This window comes from Mus musculus, chromosome 3 (genome assembly GCF_000001635.26).
Source record: "Mus musculus strain C57BL/6J chromosome 3, GRCm38.p6 C57BL/6J".
Lineage (NCBI taxonomy): Eukaryota > Metazoa > Chordata > Mammalia > Rodentia > Muridae > Mus > Mus musculus.
This window is the reverse complement of record NC_000069.6, coordinates 101,102,308-101,121,047: the sequence shown is the minus strand read 5'-3', so window position 1 is coordinate 101,121,047 and position 18,740 is coordinate 101,102,308. Positions and strand designations below refer to the sequence as shown.

At 48.7% G+C, this 18,740-nt stretch overlaps 2 protein-coding genes across 3 annotated transcripts in view; one reads left to right on the top strand and one right to left on the bottom strand.

Moving 5' to 3' along the window:
* Positions 1-9,307: 9,307 nt before the first annotated feature.
* Gm52612 (predicted gene, 52612) lies at positions 9,308-12,082 on the bottom strand. Its single transcript, XM_030252967.1, has one exon. It carries the CDS (start codon positions 11,136-11,138, stop codon positions 10,497-10,499), a length of 642 nt encoding a protein of 213 aa, XP_030108827.1. The 5' UTR covers positions 11,139-12,082; the 3' UTR covers positions 9,308-10,496.
* Positions 10,303-18,740, top strand: part of Ptgfrn (prostaglandin F2 receptor negative regulator) — a 70,516-nt gene continuing 62,078 nt past the window's right edge. Inside the window, exon 1 of one of the 2 annotated variants that reach the window (XM_017319503.2) lies at positions 10,303-10,425. In XM_017319503.2, the coding sequence (XP_017174992.1) occupies positions 10,386-10,425 (40 nt within the window). In that variant the 5' untranslated portion in view covers positions 10,303-10,385. Of the gene's footprint in view, positions 10,426-10,881; positions 10,957-18,740 lie in introns of those variants that run through there. The other variant, NM_011197.3, reaches the window with a different exon arrangement.

The window sequence follows — 18,740 nt, the reverse complement described above, 5'->3', positions numbered from 1 at the left end:
TTGCAAGTCCAATGGGCCTCTCTTTCCAGTGATGGCCGACTAGGCCATCTTTTGATATATATGCAGCTAGAGTCAAGAGCTCCGGGGTACTGGTTAGCTCATAATGTTGTTCCACCTATAGGGTTGCAGATCCCTTTAGCTCCTTGGCTACTTTCTCTAGCTCCTCCATTGGGAGCCCTATGATCCATCCATTAGCTGACTGTGAGCATCCACTTCTGTGTTTGCTGGGCCCCGGCATAGTCTCACAAGAGACAGCTACATCTGCGTCCTTTCAATAAAATCTTGCTAGTGTATGCAATGGTGTCAGCGTTTGGATGCTGATTATGGGGTGGATCCCTGGCTATGGCAGTCTCTACATGGTCCATCCTTTCATCTCAGCTCCAAACTCCGTCTCTGTAACTCCTTCCATGGGTGTTTTGTTCCCAAATCTAAGGAGGGGCATAGTGTCCACACTTCAGTCTTCATTCTCCTTGAGTTTCATGTGTTTAGCAAATTATATCTTATATCTTGGGTATCCTAGGTTTGGGGCTAATATCCACTTATCAGTGAATACATATTGTGTGAGTTTCTTTGTGAATGTGTTACCTCACTCAGGATGATGCCCTCCAGGTCCATCCATTTGGCTAGGAATTTCATAAATTCATTCTTTTTAATAGCTGAGTAGTACTCCATTGTGTAGATGTACCACATTTTCTGTATCCATTCCTCTGTTGAGGGGCATCTAGGTTCTTTCCAGCTTCTGGCTATTATAAATAAGGCTGCTATGAACATAGTGGAGCATGTGTCCTTCTTACCTGTTGGGGCATCTTCTGGATATATGCCCAGGAGAGGTATTGCTGGATCCTCCGGTAGTACTATGTCCAGTTTTCTGAGGAACCGCCAGACTGATTTCCAGAGTGGTTGTACAAGCCTGTACTCCCACCAACAATGGAGGAGTGTTCCTCTTTCTCCACATCCTCGCCAGCATCTGCTGTCACCTGAATTTTTGATCTTAGCCATTCTGACTGGTGTGAGGTGGAATCTCAGGGTTGTTTTGATTTGCATTTCCCTGATGATTAAGGATGTTGAACATTTTTTCAAGTGCTTCTCTGCCATTCGGTATTCCTCAGGTGAGAATTCTTTGTTCAGTTCTGAGCCCCATTTTTTAATGGGGTTATTTGATTTTCTGAAGTCCACCTTCTTGAGTTCTTTATATATGTTGGATATTAGTCCCCTATCTGATTTAGGATAGGTAAAGATCCTTTCCCAATCTGTTGGTGGTCTTTTTGTCTTATTGACGGTGTCTTTTGCCTTGCAGAAACTTTGGAGTTTCATTAGGTCCCATTTGTCGATTCTCGATCTTACAGCACAAGCCATTGCTGTTCTGTTCAGGAATTTTTCCCCTGTGCCCATATCTTCAAGGCTTTTCCCCACTTTCTCCTCTATAAGTTTCAGTGTCTCTGGTTTTATGTGAAGTTCCTTGATCCACTTAGATTTGACCTTAGTACAAGGAGATAAGTATGGATCGATTCGCATTCTTCTACACGATAACAACCAGTTGTGCCAGCACCAATTGTTGAAAATGCTGTCTTTCTTCCACTGGATGGTTTTAGCTCCCTTGTCGAAGATCAAGTGACCATAGGTGTGTGGGTTCATTTCTGGATCTTCAATTCTATTCCATTGGTCTACTTGTCTGTCTCTATACCAGTACCATGCAGTTTTTATCACAATTGCTCTGTAGTAAAGCTTTAGGTCTGGCATGGTGATTCCGCCAGAAGTTCTTTTATCCTTGAGAAGACTTTTTGCTATCCTAGGTTTTTTGTTATTCCAGACAAATTTGCAAATTGCTCCTTCCAATTCGTTGAAGAATTGAGTTGGAATTTTGATGGGGATTGCATTGAATCTGTAGATTGCTTTTGGCAAGATAGCCATTTTTACAATGTTGATCCTGCCAATCCATGAGCATGGGAGATCTTTCCATCTTCTGAGATCTTCTTTAATTTCTTTCTTCAGAGATTTGAAGTTTTTATCATACAGATCTTTCACCTCCTTAGTTAGAGTCACGCCAAGATATTTTATATTATTTGTGACTATTGAGAAGGGTGTTGTTTCCCTAATTTCTTTCTCAGCCTGTTTATTCTTTGTATAGAGAAAGGCCATTGACTTGTTTGAGTTTATTTTATATCCAGCTACTTCACCGAAGCTGTTTATCAGGTTTAGGAGTTCTCTGGTAGAATTTTTAGGGTCACTTATATATACTATCATATCATCTGCAAAAAGTGATATTTTGACTTCCTCTTTTCCAATTTGTATCCCCTTGATCTCCTTTTGTTGTCGAATTGCTCTGGCTAATACTTCAAGTACTATGTTGAAAAGGTAGGGAGAAAGTGGGCAGCCTTGTCTAGTCGACCAGGGCAACTCTTAGAAAAGAAAGCATTTCATTGAGGCGTCTTACAATTTCCAAGTTTGTCTTACTATCATCATAGAGGAAGCATGGCAGCACCCAGGCAGAGGTGGTAAACATTTACAGGAACTGCAGGCAGGGAGGGGGAAGGGGAGGGGGGAGGGGGAGGAGGAGAGAGGGAGGGGGAGAGGGAGAAAGTCAGTCACTGGGACAGGCTTAGGCCTTTGAAACCTGAAGGCCCACCCCCAGTGACATGCTTCCTCCAAGTAGGCCGTACCTACTCCAAGCCACACCTACTCCAACAAGACCACACCTCCTAATCCTTCTCAAGTAGTGCTACTCCCTAGTGACTAAACATTCAAATATGAGCGCTTATGGGGTCCATTTTCATTCAAACCACCATATTTATGAAAGGTGACTCTCTTCCCATAGGAGGGAAAACCTCTCTCATATTGCTCACTTCCTTAATCAGAGCTCAGAAACCTTCTAAGTTCATTATTTCAAGCAGTTTCCTCTTGAAAATCTAGCATGGAGTTGGTCAAACTTTCCATCTGAAGTGTTAATAATTCTCACTGCCGCTGCCGCCGGCTCCCTGGTCCGTCTTTGGCTTACTTCGTGGACTTGTTTAACTATTCCACAATTACTGTAAAGTGTTGTGTAATCTCGGATAAGTTGCTTCGGTTTTCTGGGCCTCATATGCCTCATCTCTAAAACGAGGGGCTTGAGCAACATTCGTGGTTCAGATGATTTTTTTTTTCTCCCAAATGAACATCGTTGTAACAACACTCTATAAAAAAATGATAAAAGCAGAACTCATAGCTGGACCCGAAGCAGCTATTGCCCTGTTGTGTATGTTGGGCATGGTGCCAGGGGCCTAGGACACAACCTCTTCTACCATCATAGTGGAGGAGGTCAGACAACTTGTGGATGCTGGGCTCAGGAGGATGCTGAGGAGGGGTGGGGGTGGGGGTGGAGGGGGCCGTGGTCAGGGGATGGGGAGTGGAGAGAGAGAAGAATTCTTGTCACTGTGAGCCAACCTCTGGTGCAAAGAGTGGGGACCAGGGAGTCAAAGCCTGCAAAGAACACCTCTGGGGCCGTTTACATGGTGGGGCCACAGCGGCACACCTCACTGGCTCTCGGGTTCCCTGCCCTGCTTTCCATGTTACGTCACTGCTGATTCTTGAGATCATTTCCTAAGGATAGGAGTCAACCACATTCGGGTCTGGAACTTTACGTGGCCATGTGAAGAGCGTGAGAGGCACTAGCTAGGCAGAGGACAAAGAGAGCATCGAAGGGAGTTCTGGCAGCGCCACACTGGCCTGACTGGCCGGATTCTGCGCAGTTAGGAGTGTGGGATTGGACTAGCTTGGCACCCATTGGGCTGGACACTCAAGCCAGTCCAGTTCCTCAATCACTGTGTGCTTAGAGAAAGCAAACCACTCCTAATATTTACTCACCCCTTGCAAATGGATGACTGGTCCGCTCCTATGTGAGGAGAGGCACAAGCGCTGAGGGCTGCTCCTGGAAACAAGGCTCTTTGTCTAGAGCTTGGTGGCCTTCTGAGGGTCCCCGTCGTCCCCTCACCACACAGGCCCAGACTCACTGCAGCCCTTCCCAGGCAAGCAGAGCTCAGCGAGATGATTACCTCATTGCGTGTCATCTGCAAATGAGGAGTTGGGATTTAAAATGTCTTTTGAAGGGCAGGAGCTGCCGACTGGATTTTACAATAAGGAGCGAAGCAAAACAGCCAATGCCTACTCAAGGAAACAGGAGTAAAGCGAGGGGGAGGGGAAACGAGGGCGGGGAGGTGAGAAGGAGCTGGGAGGAAGGACCTGTGGGGGTCCTGTCTGTGAGCTAGTGGGGAGACACAGCTACCACCGTAAGTGTTCTAACCACTGTGTTCCGTGGAAGGGAAAACACCAACAGTTACAGTATTTACAGAGACCGAGAGGTGAACAGAAGGCAGACTCTAACAAAGAGCATCTGAGAAGCTGAGACCAGAATACAATTTCTGCATCGTCGTAGGCAGAGAGGCTGCTGCCAGTTATGACAGAGAGCATCTGTAAACCGGTCCTGTGCACAGCACAATGACAAAGTGCTCAGGGCTCTTTCGTAGGACATCCCTCAATAAGGGCTGATGGCATCATGACAAAGAGCAATCAGTAAAAGCAACTTTATGGGGGTGTCGATGTGATGTATCCGAGCGGTAAACTGGCTGACAGGCTCTTTCATTCATAACTCAGGGGAAGATCTTAGGGATTCTAGAACGTACAAGCTACAATTTCTTCAAGTAGTCTTCCATAAATATTGTTTTTTGCCCCCCCCCCCCGGCTGAGTTTTAAAAACATATTGTGAGACAGTACGTTTGAAATTACTTTCTGGATGTTGGCTGTTCTCAGGGGTGGGGTTAAGCATAAAGTCATTTGTTCTGCAGATTAATCATGCCAGCCAGGGAAGACTTGACAGCACCTGGTGAAGGGCAGCCGCCTGTGACTCAGAAGTAGACCTCAAGTATTCCAACGGGCAGGGTACCCTAGAAAGTCATTGTGCATCCTGTCTCAGACTTCACGAGCTCTGTGTCATAAGGTGGGGCTCTAGCCACTGTTGGAATGAGAAGCCAGTCCCTACGTCCCCATGAAATCATTGACAGCAAAACAGTCACCCCAAGACAGACAACGTAGCACAATGTACCCTGCAAGTAACTGGCTAGCTGAGCTAAAGGGGATACTGAGTCAGGAAGAAGTGGAAAAATGTGGACATGTGGAGATGACTCAGTGGGCAAAGGCTCTTGACCTCAAAACTGACAAGCAGAGTACCACCCGGTCCCCTCCCCCCCCATGAAGTAGAGGACCAGACCCCTCTAACAGGTTGTCCTCTGGCTTCCAAATGCACTGCATTGCACATACACATGCTACTAATAAATTATACTTTTAAAAAGAGAACTAGATAGTTCAGAGCTTAAGAGTGAGTACTGCTCTCACGTAGGACCTGAGTTTGGTTGGCAGTTCACAACTGTCTGTCTGTAACTCCAGCTCAGGAAGATTCAACACCTCTGGGTTCCATGGGCACGTACGCTCACAGGGTCATACACCTGCGACTCTATACACAACTGTCACATACATGTACCCAGCAACTCCATACACAACTGCCACATACATGTACCCAGCAACTCCATACACAACTGCCACATACATGTACCCAGCGACTCCATACACAACTGCCACATACATGTACCCTGCAACTCCATACACAACTGCCACATACATGTACCCAGCGACTCCATACACAACTGCCACATACATGTACCCTGCAACTCCATACACAACTACTACGTACATGTACCCAGCGACTCCATACATATAATTTTTTACAAAAAATAATTATTTTTCTTTTCGGAGAAGTGTACTGGAAGTGTGTTTTGGGTTTAGAACGCAAGTGATGGGTTCTCTTTGGTAGACAGCAGGTAGGTGGCAAGGAAAGCAGGCTGACATTTTCCCAGTAAACAGTGGCGTCTGCAGATGAGCTTCTCTGGGCTGCAGGAGATGCGCAGCCCAGCCCTTCCTGGCTTTTGTTGGGTGGAAGAGTGAACAGTTAGACCAAGCTTTGCAAGAGTAAGCTGCATTTGGAAGAACTGCCCATCTTAGGGAAAGGGCATCCTCCCAGTTAGCTGCCCCGTGGCTCCTCCAAATGCAGCAAACTTCTTAACAGATCTCAGGAAGGCGCTAAACTTTAGGATGAATGTGTTTTAGAGATGAGAGGATACAGAGTAGTTCCGTAGAGCTCTGAGCTAGTGCTGGCCATTACAAAGTAGGCAGGGTCTCTTGGCATTTTTTTTTTTTTTTAACCAGTGACTCCTTGGAACATTGCAAACCAATATGATTCCTTCCTTAAAGCATAAAACGTCAAAAAACCATCTAAAGATAGCTTTCTCTGAGTTCCATGTTGTCTTCCCCAATCCTTCCGTGGGCCTGTTTCCATATAAGGGATCGTTTCTCTGGAAGAGGGCCCATAGGCTCAAGCAAATCAAACCATGGGCTGCTGAGCTGAATAGGAGTTTCAGACTAATGAACAATGGCTTTTCAATATAAGTGTACTTCATATAATGTTTAGGGCATATTATTAAAAAGGTTTGGTTTGATTGCTTGAAAATCAGATTTTAGCGGAGACCCTGTCTTTTAGCCTGTGACTCTACAGTCATTGTTGTCTGGTTTATAAGTATCACTGGAAAGCCTTTGTGCTTGGGACTGAGGTGCCACATCCACTCTTGATGACGGATCCAGAGAGTTAGTAGGAACAGATGAAGGAAAGAGAAGAAAGAGCACACCCCACCCTTCCCGTGCCTCCACATGCCTCTTACATTTATGTGCACAAAGGCTGTCCTAAGAGATGAAATAGCTCTCTGCCTGGCTTTGTCTAGATATGAGGGCAAGAGGAGGGCCAGAAGGGGATAGCCTTGGGTACAAACTAGCTATCCCTTCCTCTCTCCCTCCATCTTTCTACTGTCTTTCCTTCCTTTCTCCTCCACCCTCCTTTTCTCCCTCTTTTCTCCCTCCCTCTCTCCCTCCCTCCTTTCTTTTCTCTCTTCTCCATTGCTGCAAGAGGAGCCCCTCCAGGGCCAGAGCCCCAGGGACTTCACACCAGGGCTTACATTTTTAGATTGCTTTTATGGCAGGACTTCCTCCTCCATTCTTACTTCACCCTGTAGATGTGGACGCCTTGTGGGCAGTCAGTACTTTTGGGATACTTTTGGTTCCACGGAGGTGGCCTTGGGGCAGCTTGAGTCCCTAGGAACATCATCTTTAACATTTCCCACCTTGATCTTTTAGGGCAGCAGAAAGGATAAGAATTGGTAGTGTGGGGGAACAGAGGGGTATCACAAAGCATGAGCAGGCCTCGAGCCAACTGCTTCACCCCCTTTGTCTGTCAGAAGGGCAGCCACAGCTTACCAGAGCTTACAGAATCACCAACTCTCACTCTTCAAGACGTGGGCTTTCCTTCTCCATCATTCGCTCTGTTTTTAAAACTCTAATTCCATTTTCTAATTCTACCATTTATGCTTCCCCCCTTCTCTTTCCCTCCTTCCCTCCCACCATCTTTCTGTTGCTGAAGAATGAGCGTAGGCAAATATCTTACCTCTAAGCAATGTCCCCAATCTTTACATTTCTCTTAGGTTAGTAATCCCTTAATTTCCATGGGAATGTTACCTCCAGGCGCAGAAGAAAGTTTTGAATGAAAGCAATTACTGGGATAAAATGTTTTGATAGAATACACCATTTTCCCAAATACCTACTACCATGGAGGTCAGAGTCATTTGGAGGCCATGTATAGGCTGTTGGCAGGAACAGGGTAAACCTACCACATCTGGATGAGTCTTAAGAAAAATTGGTTAACTCATTTATTTGGGAACATTTTAAGACTTTCATTCTCAAAGTGAAACCACACAGTGTTTTTGTTTTGTTTTGTTTTGCTGAATTTCAGTAGGAAAACCTGTTTCAGATGAGGGAATGTGAGGACCTTTGTAGGCTATTCAAAGGCCATGGCTGCAAACAGATGTTTATTATCAGGTGGTTAAAGGGTGGTTGGGACTGGTGCCCTTGATGGTCGCTGAGTGAAACCCAAGTTGGGTTCATCCACCTTGAGGGTGGGGGAGGGTTAATTAGGATTACTAGAAAGTGAGTCTTGTTGCCTCTGGCAAACCTGTACAGGAACCAAACAGAACCACAGGTTGGGGCAAGAGGGTTACTTGTGTAGAAAGTTACTCACTGGCAAATAAATGCCTGTCCCACGAAGATGAATGGAGCTACTGTGGGCCTCTGTGGCAGGTGCGGTGCTTCCTAGTCGGAAACATTGTATCTATTGGTAGTAAGCGCAAGGGATGGTAATAGGACCAAGTGCCTGCTGTCATTAATTTGTGCTTATTTTCTGCTACATCAGTGGCTCATTGTGGATTCTCATGATAACAGCTGACTGGTTGCCAATCAGTCAGCTGACAGCCTGGATCCACTTAAGCCTTCTTTGCACTTGCCTTGCCTGGATAGTCTCATTTATTCCTACCAGTTCAGTTGCTCACCACAGTTATTACCGTGATTATAAAATGTCCCATTAGTTTAATAATACTTGGGTGCTGAGATGGGAGGAGAGAATGATTCCCCTCCCCCTTCCATCATGTTATGTGTACACTTACTGTAAGTCCCTCCATGTAGGTTCCATCTAGTGAGTTCCTGGACTGCCTGACTTACTATACAGTTAAGCTTTGGGGAAGGCAGTGAAAAACGTCTCCAGTACTGACTGCTTCCTGGGTGGGTCGTGACTGGACTTTGCACTTGCTGCCACACCCACTAAATTACCCTGTAGGCTATGGGCACTGGCAGCAACTGACTCACCAGGGCTGCAGTTCCAGGGTCTAGCTCAGAGTCTCTTCTCTGACTGCATGTGGAAGGCTTTCCAAGGTCCAGATTTTTGTCTGTTAAACAAAGGGCACAGAACTCCTCTCCAGTGAGGAGGGGATGCAAGTTGACAATGTGTCCGCCTCTTAGATCCTCCAGTTATTAGGCAGAGGTGGAAGCAGTATACATAGTGTGCTGAGCTGACTGTGATCAAGTGCCAAAATGTGCAGGCCAGACGTTAAGCATTCTGGGTGGTCAGAACCCGGAAAGATTGATGAGCTGAAGGCTGAGCTGCTGGAAGAGCCAGGCCTTACGTTTTCCCGTAGTTCCAGCATATTTCAAAACTTAACATGAGGCTCATATTCAGGCTTGATAGAATGGAAAGAAACAAAAGAAAATTGACCTTCCTACAGAAATTCTGGGAAAAAGAACAACAGGAACATGGATAGGGGTGGGGGAAACTCTGGGAAAGGCTTGGTGGCAAGACAGAAATTAAAAGAAAAAAAATATTGAGGGGGAAATATACTCAACACCAAAGTTACCATACCATTTTATCTCTGTTTAATTGTTACCACTTTGTGACAGTAAGTAAACCTCCATTGTTGAACCACCAGGAATTTGTTTATTTTGGTCTTTTGAAACAGGGTCTCCTGTAGCCCAAGCCGGCCTTGATCTCTGTTTGAAGCCAGGGACGGATGACCTTGAGCCCATCCTGCCTCTACCTACAGAGTGCAGTGGAGGTCACCACGCCTGGCTGGGAATACAATTTTAGGAGTCTCTTTCGGAAGGGTTCACACCTGGCCAGTCAGTCGCATGTCAGTTGGCAGAAACGAGAAACGCTTGTGGAAATCAGAACAAGCTTAATGTTCTGCACCAGAGAAGGCAGTTTCCCCAGGAACATCTGTGATTTGTTTTACATATATTAATGAAAGGCCCGGGCGACGGAGGGGGTCACTGGATACCAGTGAGCCTTTCTGAATGTCTGATTCATCCTTGGGACGTTTTAAACAAGGAACGCTGATTTTCCCCCCAGAGCTGTGGAGTCTTTTGTATTCAAATCCAAAGCACAAAACTCTATTGTGGGAGGAAAAAGAGTCTTTAATGGAAACCCAGTTGTGTCCACTTAAAGCAATGAATATAGTCTCAGGCGGCAGACATACCATTTGAAGCACTACGGCTAATAATAGATGGTGTGGGTTTTCTTTTCTTTTCTTTTCTTTTTTTTCTTTTCTTTTATGGGTACCTTAGTTGGAAGTTGTTCTAATTAGTACCACAGGGACCCTGGAGAGGAGGGAGGTGGGCCAGGAAGGAGGCAGGCCCACCCAACTACAGGGTGGTGGGTTAGAGAGCCTTGTTGAATTTGATGCTTGGCTGAGAGTCCCTTGCCAACTCTCCCAAGCACATCAGGCCTCTGGACCATGAGGGGGTGGGAATTCACTGCCTTTGAAGCTCTTTCATTCCTATCTGTGTAATTATTTTTAGCAAGGGCTAAGCAGGTGGCTGGTGGCATGCTTAGCTGGAGACCAGAGGGTGTACGTGTGGGTTGCTGGCTGCGAGACACTCGTGGGGATTCCACCGCGAAGGAATGCCGGGCGTCCCGGGATAGGGCCCAAAAGATGAGGTTTCCAGACAAGTCTTCCAGGCCAACTTTTAAAGGTCGGAGGAAAGTTTTTCGAGGGCTGGGGGCCCGAGGGGAAGGCTGAGTGGGCTCGGGCGTCTCCTCCCCTTTAAGCGGGTGGCCCCAGCGCCTCCTCCGTTACCTGGAGCGGGGAGGGGCTTGGGAAAGTTTGTGTTTGTTGCTGGCAAAGCGCCGGGTGGGAGGCGCGGGCGGGCGGACGCCACGGCTCTTCCCTTTTGCTTTCGGGAGGCGGTCCGGGTTGCTGCGCCCTGGGATCGGCGAGGCCGGCTCCGGGGCCCGGCGGCTGGCGGAGGGCGGGAGAGGAGGAGGAGGAGGGCCGCGACGAGCCAGGTGCGCACGTCCGCGCCGGCGCTGGGCTCGCTCGGCCAGCGGGGAGAGCGGAGCAGGCGCGCGGCCCGGCGGAGCAGCCGACTCTGGAGCAGCCGGAGCTGGAGGAGGAGGAGGAGGAGCGGCGGCGGGGAAGGAGGAGGAGGCGGAGAGTCGCTCCCGCCGGCCGAGCATGGGGCGCCCGGCGCCGAGGCCGCTGCTGCTGGCGCTCCTGTCGCTGGGTGAGTGCGCGTGGGGCGCGGCGGGGCGCGGTGGGGCGCTGGGTCCCGGGGGGGCGCGGCTGCCGCTCGGGGCCTGGGGCACCCGGGGCGCCCGGGGCGGCTCCCGGGAGACCGGGATCCGGAGCGCCGGGCCGCCGGCCGGGCGGGGAGCGATGTGGGGCCGATCTGAGCCCGGTGCACATCCTCCTGGGCCCGCGCTCCCAGTAGCCGGAGCCGCCCGGCCTGACCGAGCCGGGTCCTCACGTGTGCCGGGGGAGTGGCTCGTGGCCGGTTCTCCCACAGCGCTCTCTACCTGTTGGCCACCGTGAGCCGGGCTCACCTTGAACTCCCGGCCCCGGAAGGTGCGGGCGGCCCCGGCCCGCGTACCCGGCTGGGCGGAAATGTGAGCCTTTGCTGTGTCCCGCCATAGCCGAGGCCGGTCGGGATCGCTCTTCATTCGCTAGCCCATGCTGAGTTGCTTTTCCAGGGAAGCAAGAGAATCCAACTTCCTTCCACGAAGGTCACTGGGTAGCCCAGCGTTACTGTGACAGTCTTGTACCATCCCTGCCATCTAGCCAAATCTGCCTCAGTGTTGCCTTCCAGCGTCTCCTGAAGCTAGCTAGGCTCGGATTTATACACAAAGACCCGAGAGCCCAGCTTTTCCAACTTTTCTACCTGTTACTTCCCTCGTTACTGCCCCCTTCTCCTTTACCCTCTGGAAACCCTTGGTGTCTCTCAGTGGTTTGGCCCAGTATCCCCTCACCCACCTAAGGAATCTTTCCTGGGCTCCCCCCCCCTCCATTTTCCATTCACTCCTTACACAGACACCATCTTCACATAGATACACAGGGTGATCTTAACCAGCCACTTGATGTATTTATTTAATGCCTGCCTTGGTTCAGGAAGGCAGATCCCCAAGTGTGGTTATATGCGTGGTTCCCTGTGACCAGTGGCATCTAGGACAAGCAGAATTCCAGACCCAGCCCTGGGTTCCCTTCCAAGCCCCTGCAGACGATGTATCTCAAGCTTTCCCAGAGCACGTGGTGTGTGTTGCCTATCCCAGCCTGGCCTCAGCTGCACAGGGGCTAAATGACTGCACTTCTGATGGTGTGAGGATCCCCGTGGGGACCTCCTGCCACCACTCCCCTTCTGCTGGCATTAGGACTTTACTGTCCCAGCTCCCCATGAGTCCTGGCTGCCTGTGAACTAGCCTTTCTGGCTGCTACTGTGATACTTCACCTCCGAGGGGTTTTCTGGAAATGACTCCCTCTAAGAACTCCCCTAGACATAATTCTCCAGCCACAACCCATGTACAGAAAACATCCAATAGTCTTCTGTGGTTTCTGATCTGCCAGGCATCAGTCTTTGCAAGTTGTGTATTTGTTGCATATTGCTGGGGACAGTCGCCACCATTTAATTGGCTTATACGTCTGGGTCAGGCAGGGCCATGGCCTATGGTTGCACAGATTCCTGGGGCACCACTCCCATCTGCTACTCACTTTGTGGTTTATGTGACTGACTCTCCCTAGAGTGGTCAGTGTGTAGTCTGTGGATGTACCAGTTGAGAGGGTAGCGTGAGGTAGAAGTTTAAAAAGGATGCCCTTGGGGGCCTAGGGTTGTAGCTCTGTGCTTGTTTATCTTTGCCAGGTTTTGGATTCCATCCCTCAGACCAAGTGAATAAACAAACCACAGCCAGCAGCCCAGGGTCGGGAAAGCACAGCTTGGGGAATGAATCATGGTGGTATACCCGTGCATCCAACCTTGATGAGACTTAAAGACTTTTGGATGTGACTGTGACTGCCCTGTGCAGATTCACCTAGCAATTCTCTGAACCATTGATGTGCCATCTACAAACTCTGCCCCTGGGTACCTCACTAGGTGCAGCTTCAGCCTGACCTCTGAAGCAGCTTCCCAGTGTAGCATCATTTTCCACATCCATTGAGCCTGGAAGTGGAGTGTGTTGATAGGCAAGATGGTCTTCCCTTGGGTCTTGCTGCCGGAATGGAATCGTGAAGTCACTGCTACTTGTATGGTAACCCCTCTGTGGGCTTCGCCTGAACCCCAGCCCTTTGTTTTGTAGCTTTCCCAAGCACAAGTTCAGACTGTGTCCATCCTTCTGAGCGAGCCCCACACCCCACTCCCCCATACTGTGTTTCCCCTGTTGTAGCCAAGGCCTTGGAGGCTCCTCACGAAGACAACTTCTGACTCCTCCCTGACCGGTTTTCTCCTGCTCTCCTCTAAGGTCACCATTTTCCTAATGGATGATTTCGGGGTTCGCACCAGTGTGCATTGAGCTCTTGTGACTTTTCTTGTGTTTGCTTTCTCCTCTTTCTGCTTTAGAGATTTCATTCTAAGCACCTGTTTGCTACTCTTCACGGAATCTGTTGCGCCTTCTAGCCTGCCTGCCCCCTCTCTTCCCTGTCTAAGTCCCTCTGCCTCTGAGGCTCACTTTTCCTTGAAGCTTTCTCACTAAGCCCCGACCAGTGGGCCAGACTCACTCAGACCCAGCTGGCAGTGACCAAGGTATAGCACCTCACTGGGTGCTTGACTGGGCTGTTGTAGACAGTGGTAAAAACAGTGTATTTCTTGACCCCAGCTCAGCACTGGGGGGGAAGCGGGAAGGAAGGGGTTCATTTTGACTTGGTGTTTGGAGTTGCTTTTACCTAAGAGGTGACATATGAGCTGAGCCTTGAGAATAATTGGGATTTTGGAAGAAAGGATAGACGAGCGTCCCAGGGCTCTGGGGAAAAGCATAAAGTGTGGGTGAGTGAAGTGCACTGCTCCTTCAGAAATGGCACCGGAGTTGTTCCATGAGTTGGGAGGAGGGGGAGGAGGGGGAGAGAAAGATGACTGGTGAGGTAGGGGGTGTTAGGGGAGGTGTGAAGTGGTCTGAATTGTGAATTTTTGGCTCCTTATAGGTGGCCAGGCAGCCTTTGTCTTATGTCCATGGCTCCTGTTCCCAAGTCTTACATCCCTACCTGATTGTCCTCCAGAGGCAGGACCCCATTGGTCTTGCTCTCTCTCTATTCTCTTAATATTAGGCTGTACAACTCTCATACATAGGATGTGTTTGACTAACTGAGCACATATAGATGGGTATGTCCTTTTCTTATTTTATTATTTGTGGGTAGCCATGAGAGTCATTAATAGATTCTCTACATCTTTTTTAAAAATGCAAATCTGCTAAGATCGCTTTTAAATGACAAAAGTATCACACCTATATTTTCAAATTCAATTGCTGTAAAAGGGTATTATGCTAATTAGGTAGGCTGTTCTGCCTTAATTGCACAGTTCTGGCGCAGTGGTTCAAACAGTAGGATCATCCCCTCCCCCGTGCCCCCAACAGTGAAGTGCTTCTGAGGGAGAGTTTGGGTAGGCCCTTCTTTCACACAGCCCTCTGGTCCCAGGTTGGTGCCCATCCTGGTTTTCAGGATCACTTTATCTGTCATCCTTACTTTTCCAGCCCCACAAAGGAGGGAGACAGCTTGGATATTATAATGGGTACTTCATGGGCAAAGCCTGGAAGTGACATCATTTCTGTGTGTATTCCATTGGAGACAATTTAGTTCCATGTCACACTAGCTGCAAGGGAAGCTAGAGAACACAGCGAAACCTGGCAGCCATCTGCCAACTACCGTGGAAAACAGAAGGATGGATTTGGGGTTTGGAGACACCAAGGAGTTTCATGGAGGATGCATGACACAAGATAAACTTCGTCTTTTTTTTTTTTTTTTTTTTTTTTTTTTTTTTTTTTTTTGGTGGTGCTAAGGAATGAACTGGAAGCTTGTACACTTTACTACTGAGCCTCACCCTCAGCCTTGTTCTTCTCTGGTGGCTTCTGTAAGGCCTCTGTGCACCTAGCAGATACAGGGCACCAGTAGCTGTCACTTGAGAGTCAGGATCTGTCAGTCATTCAGATCTTGGGAAAGGCTCAGTTATTTTCTCCTTATAGATGATGAGGAACTAGGTGCCCAGAGTTGTGAAACAACATGTTCAGTCATAGCAGGACTCCATCCCGCGGGTGCTAAGGATCAGCTGACCGTTGTTCACTGTGCCCGTGTGCTGCCCATTGTTTGAGATTTAGATGAAGAAAAGATGATCGTGGTCAGAATACAAAGCTGGAATTAAAAATAGGATCAGGGGTGTGTGTGTGGCCCAGGTGCAATGCAGAAGGGAGTAATGGTGTCAGCATGCACCTCTCAGATGTGACAACCTGCAACCTTGCAGGTCCTCATTGCCCGCTCAGAGGAATGGGGCTCAGACAAAGCCTGTTGCTGCTCCACAGGGCACCGCGTCAGGAGGAAGGCTCGCAGGAGAAACACGCGTGAATCCCTCTAGCTTAAACAGCCTTTGAAGTGCTGTGGTCTTCAGAGATTTCTTGGCACTTATTTCAGTCTTGTTAACAGAATTCCTGTATCTGCCAAGCTGATTAATGCCTGCCCTGGCTATAATTATTCTTATTAGCCTGCTGGATAGGAGCGGTAGTTGTCAGTGATATTCCTTACAAGGCAGTCGGGCTAGGCGGCTTTTATATGGCTATTTGGTTTTAGTGATGAGCTGCTGAGCTGATTTTTCTCCTATAGATGATTCTATATGTATGGATTGGCGCTGCGTCTGGCAGGGAATAAAGTGTGGGCTTGTCTGTTGGAGTGTGTCTGTGTCTCACTTTATCAAATGAAGTTGGTAGAAGCTGTCAGGACCAGTTCATAGCTGTTTGCTTTAATTGCATTGGTTTCTTTAAGGCAGGACTGCTGGGCCATTTGACTCTGCTATGGGAAAATCACTCGAACTGGCAAAAAAATTCTAAATAATTTATCTTCTGGAAAAGGCGAAATGCTAGAGTTGGCAGAGTTGGTGGTGGTTACCCCCTTTATCCTCCAACACACACACATACACACACATACACACACACACACACACACACACACACACACACACAAACTGTAGTATTGGGGAAGGAGCAGACTCAGACCCAGTGGCAAATGCATCACATACCAGCAGTGTGATTCCCAGGAGACAAGACAATGGAAATGCGTGTTTATGCTCTTTGAATGTTTATTTCACTCAGTGTTCCCTGAGTGTTTGTGCTGGGTGACGGAGTCGCTACGTGGCATGACTCAAGTTTAAGCATTCCAAGGCTCTACCTGCAGCCTGTTTTACACCTCTGCGAGCAGCTGGAACGTGGAAGCGTTAGCATCACCTGGAATGTTTCAGGGGACCGAGGGACCGCGCTTCGGATGCTGTTCTGTTTTGGGTGAATCTGGCTGAGAACATTAAAGAGCGAAGTCGTGCTCACAGGTTCAAGGTTCATTGCAGAAGGCGTGCTGCCATGGAATCTAAATGACATAGAAGCACTTTGCTGCCGGATAGGTTACTTCTCAGACTCTAAAAGCGATCATGAGCCAAGAAGATGTTGGAAACGGCTCTTCCTTGTTCTTGTTTAAAGCTGGAGTCGGCCAGCACTTTGCAGCCTGTGGGCCAGGGTAAGGAATCCCTGTCGGTTTCATGAGGGTTGCAGATGCATCAGGATTTCTGGTGTGTGGGCCCTGGGAGCTCATGATCAGAGGCCACCTCCAGGCCCTTGAGCCTGCGTGTGCAGTGGTAAAGGCGAGCAGATACCACTTTCACCTAGGGATCCTCAGCACTCCATCCCTTCCTCTGCATGAGCGGTTTGAAGGTGGAAATGGAGTCAGATTTGCTAGTGTCTACTGGTAATCTCAGTTTTGGGAGGCAGAAGCAGGAAGATTGAGAGTTCAAGGCTAGCTTAGGCTGTCTAGCAAGACTTTAGGGGGAAAAAGCAAAGAAAGAAAGAAGGAAGGAAGGAGGAAGGGAAGAAGGCAAGCAGCTAGTGACACATGCATGGTGTGCAGCTCATTTGTGACCCTGAGCCAGTGTCATTTACGTAGACCGGGCATCTTGAGTGCTGAGGCGTCTGAAGTGAGCAGAGCAGGGCAATTCAGCTCTACCCTACATGGCAGCACAAGGTGTATTAGATGTGGGATTAGGACCTTCACAGAAAGTGGGTGAAAGAGTTGGGTTGGCAGCAGGTGAGCAGGGAAAGTTCTAGAAGTCGTCATCAGAGGATTGGGCAAAGAGCCAGCAGAGCATCCTATTGGGAAGGAAGCAGAGCCGAGTGGGAGCTGGCTGGCTGAACAGGGAGTGGAGGCGGAAAGTGCTGCAGCAAACCAGAAGGATGGAGAGAAAAGTGTGGGCCTGGTGTGGAGGTTCGTGGTGAGCGCAGCCCGCACGAGGTTGCCCTTGGGCTCGGGACACTAAAGTTTGACTGTGTAGTAAAGGTGGGGTTGAGAACAAGAGCTCAGGGGTGAGCAGGTAAGGATGTTCGTGACTCAGAGGCTGTCACCGGCCTCTCCAGGGGTGCCAAGTTAGAAGAACACTTCGAGGTGGTACCTGTTCAGTAGGATCCGGGAGACACCAGCATGTGGAAGAGCCGCCTGGGGAACGGGCTGGAGAGGGACTCCACAGCACAGGGACAGTGAGGTTGGAGCTCAGGAAGAGTCCCTGGCTCTGCATGGTCCAGAGATGAGGAGGTGCAGGCAGAGTTTGGGAGGAGTGGTGTAGTGTGGAGCACGGTCCCTGCATCCTCTTAGCTGGTGCCACTCTAGAATGTCACCATTGTTCCCAGACATTGTAGGGAGAAGTTTTCTGTATGTCTCATTTCTTCTTTGCATGTTTAAAGTTTCTGGGTGTTATCTAATGTCTGGATCAGTAGAGTTAACTTACTCCCAGATGGCTATTTTTATGTGTTCTGAGTGTGTATGCATGCATGTGTGTCTATGGTGTGTGCGTGTCTGTGTCTGTGTGTGTGTTTATGTGTGTGTCTGTGACTCGATGGCCTGTAAGCCCCAGGCCATCTATCTTTACCACTCTGGTCCTGGGGTTACAAATGTGCATCATGCCTGGCTTTTTACATGAGCGCTAGGAATCAGACTCAGGTCTTCTTGGTTGCATAGCAAGCACTTCGTTTACTGAGCCAGCTCATTGGCTCCCTTGGGTGACTCTTTGAAAAATTATAAAAAATAAAAAAAAAATTTAAAAAGAAAAAAAAGAAAAGAGTAAAGGAAAGAAAAGTGGTGGTGGACATCCCACCCAAGACTTGGTGCACGCTAGGCAAGTGCTCTACCTCTGAGCACCAGGCTCTGCCCATCTCTTTTCTGTTTATAGTACCTAAGAAGCCTTCAGTGATTTGTTACAGACACCCATTACACGTATGTTTTTAAAACTGTTTCTATACCTAGTACCCTTCCCATCCCACCCCAACTCTGGGTTGAAAATGACCTCCATGGAGAACAAAGACTGGGTTTAGGCTTTGGAACCAACCCTCCTTCGAACTCAGCCTCTTGCACTGTGGACCTTAGACAAGTTTCTCTGCTACTTTGAACCTCACTTTCCATCTCTGGAAAATGGGCAGAATTCCTCTCTTGTAGGATTGTCATCAGTGTAAAAATTATGTTTAAGATGCAGATGTTCCAGTCAGTGCATATACATTTCTAGTGTGGCCTGGGAGCACAGCTGCACCTGGACTCTCCCGATCCAGTTTAGTGTGCTGAGTCTGAATTGTCATTTGAGCAGGATTCCTAGGAGGCCTGGGTGCTCTAATGAGTGGGGTATTCTAGTCTGCAAGGAGGCTTAGCACACAGAATAGACGGCAGCATGGCTTTCCCAGTGAGTGCTGAGGTAAAGGTCATGGTCAGAGGCAGTGAGCACTGTGGGTTAGTGCTAGGCTTGCTGGATGTGGGAGGCATGAGTTAGCACTGAAGGACGGGGTAGTGTGGGCATACGGCGGA

What these genes read in the sequence shown, in the direction of transcription:
- Gm52612 (XM_030252967.1), bottom strand. Translation starts at nt 11,138, where the DNA reads ATGTGCACCGGGCTCAGATCGGCCCCACATCGCTCCCCGCCCGGCCGG.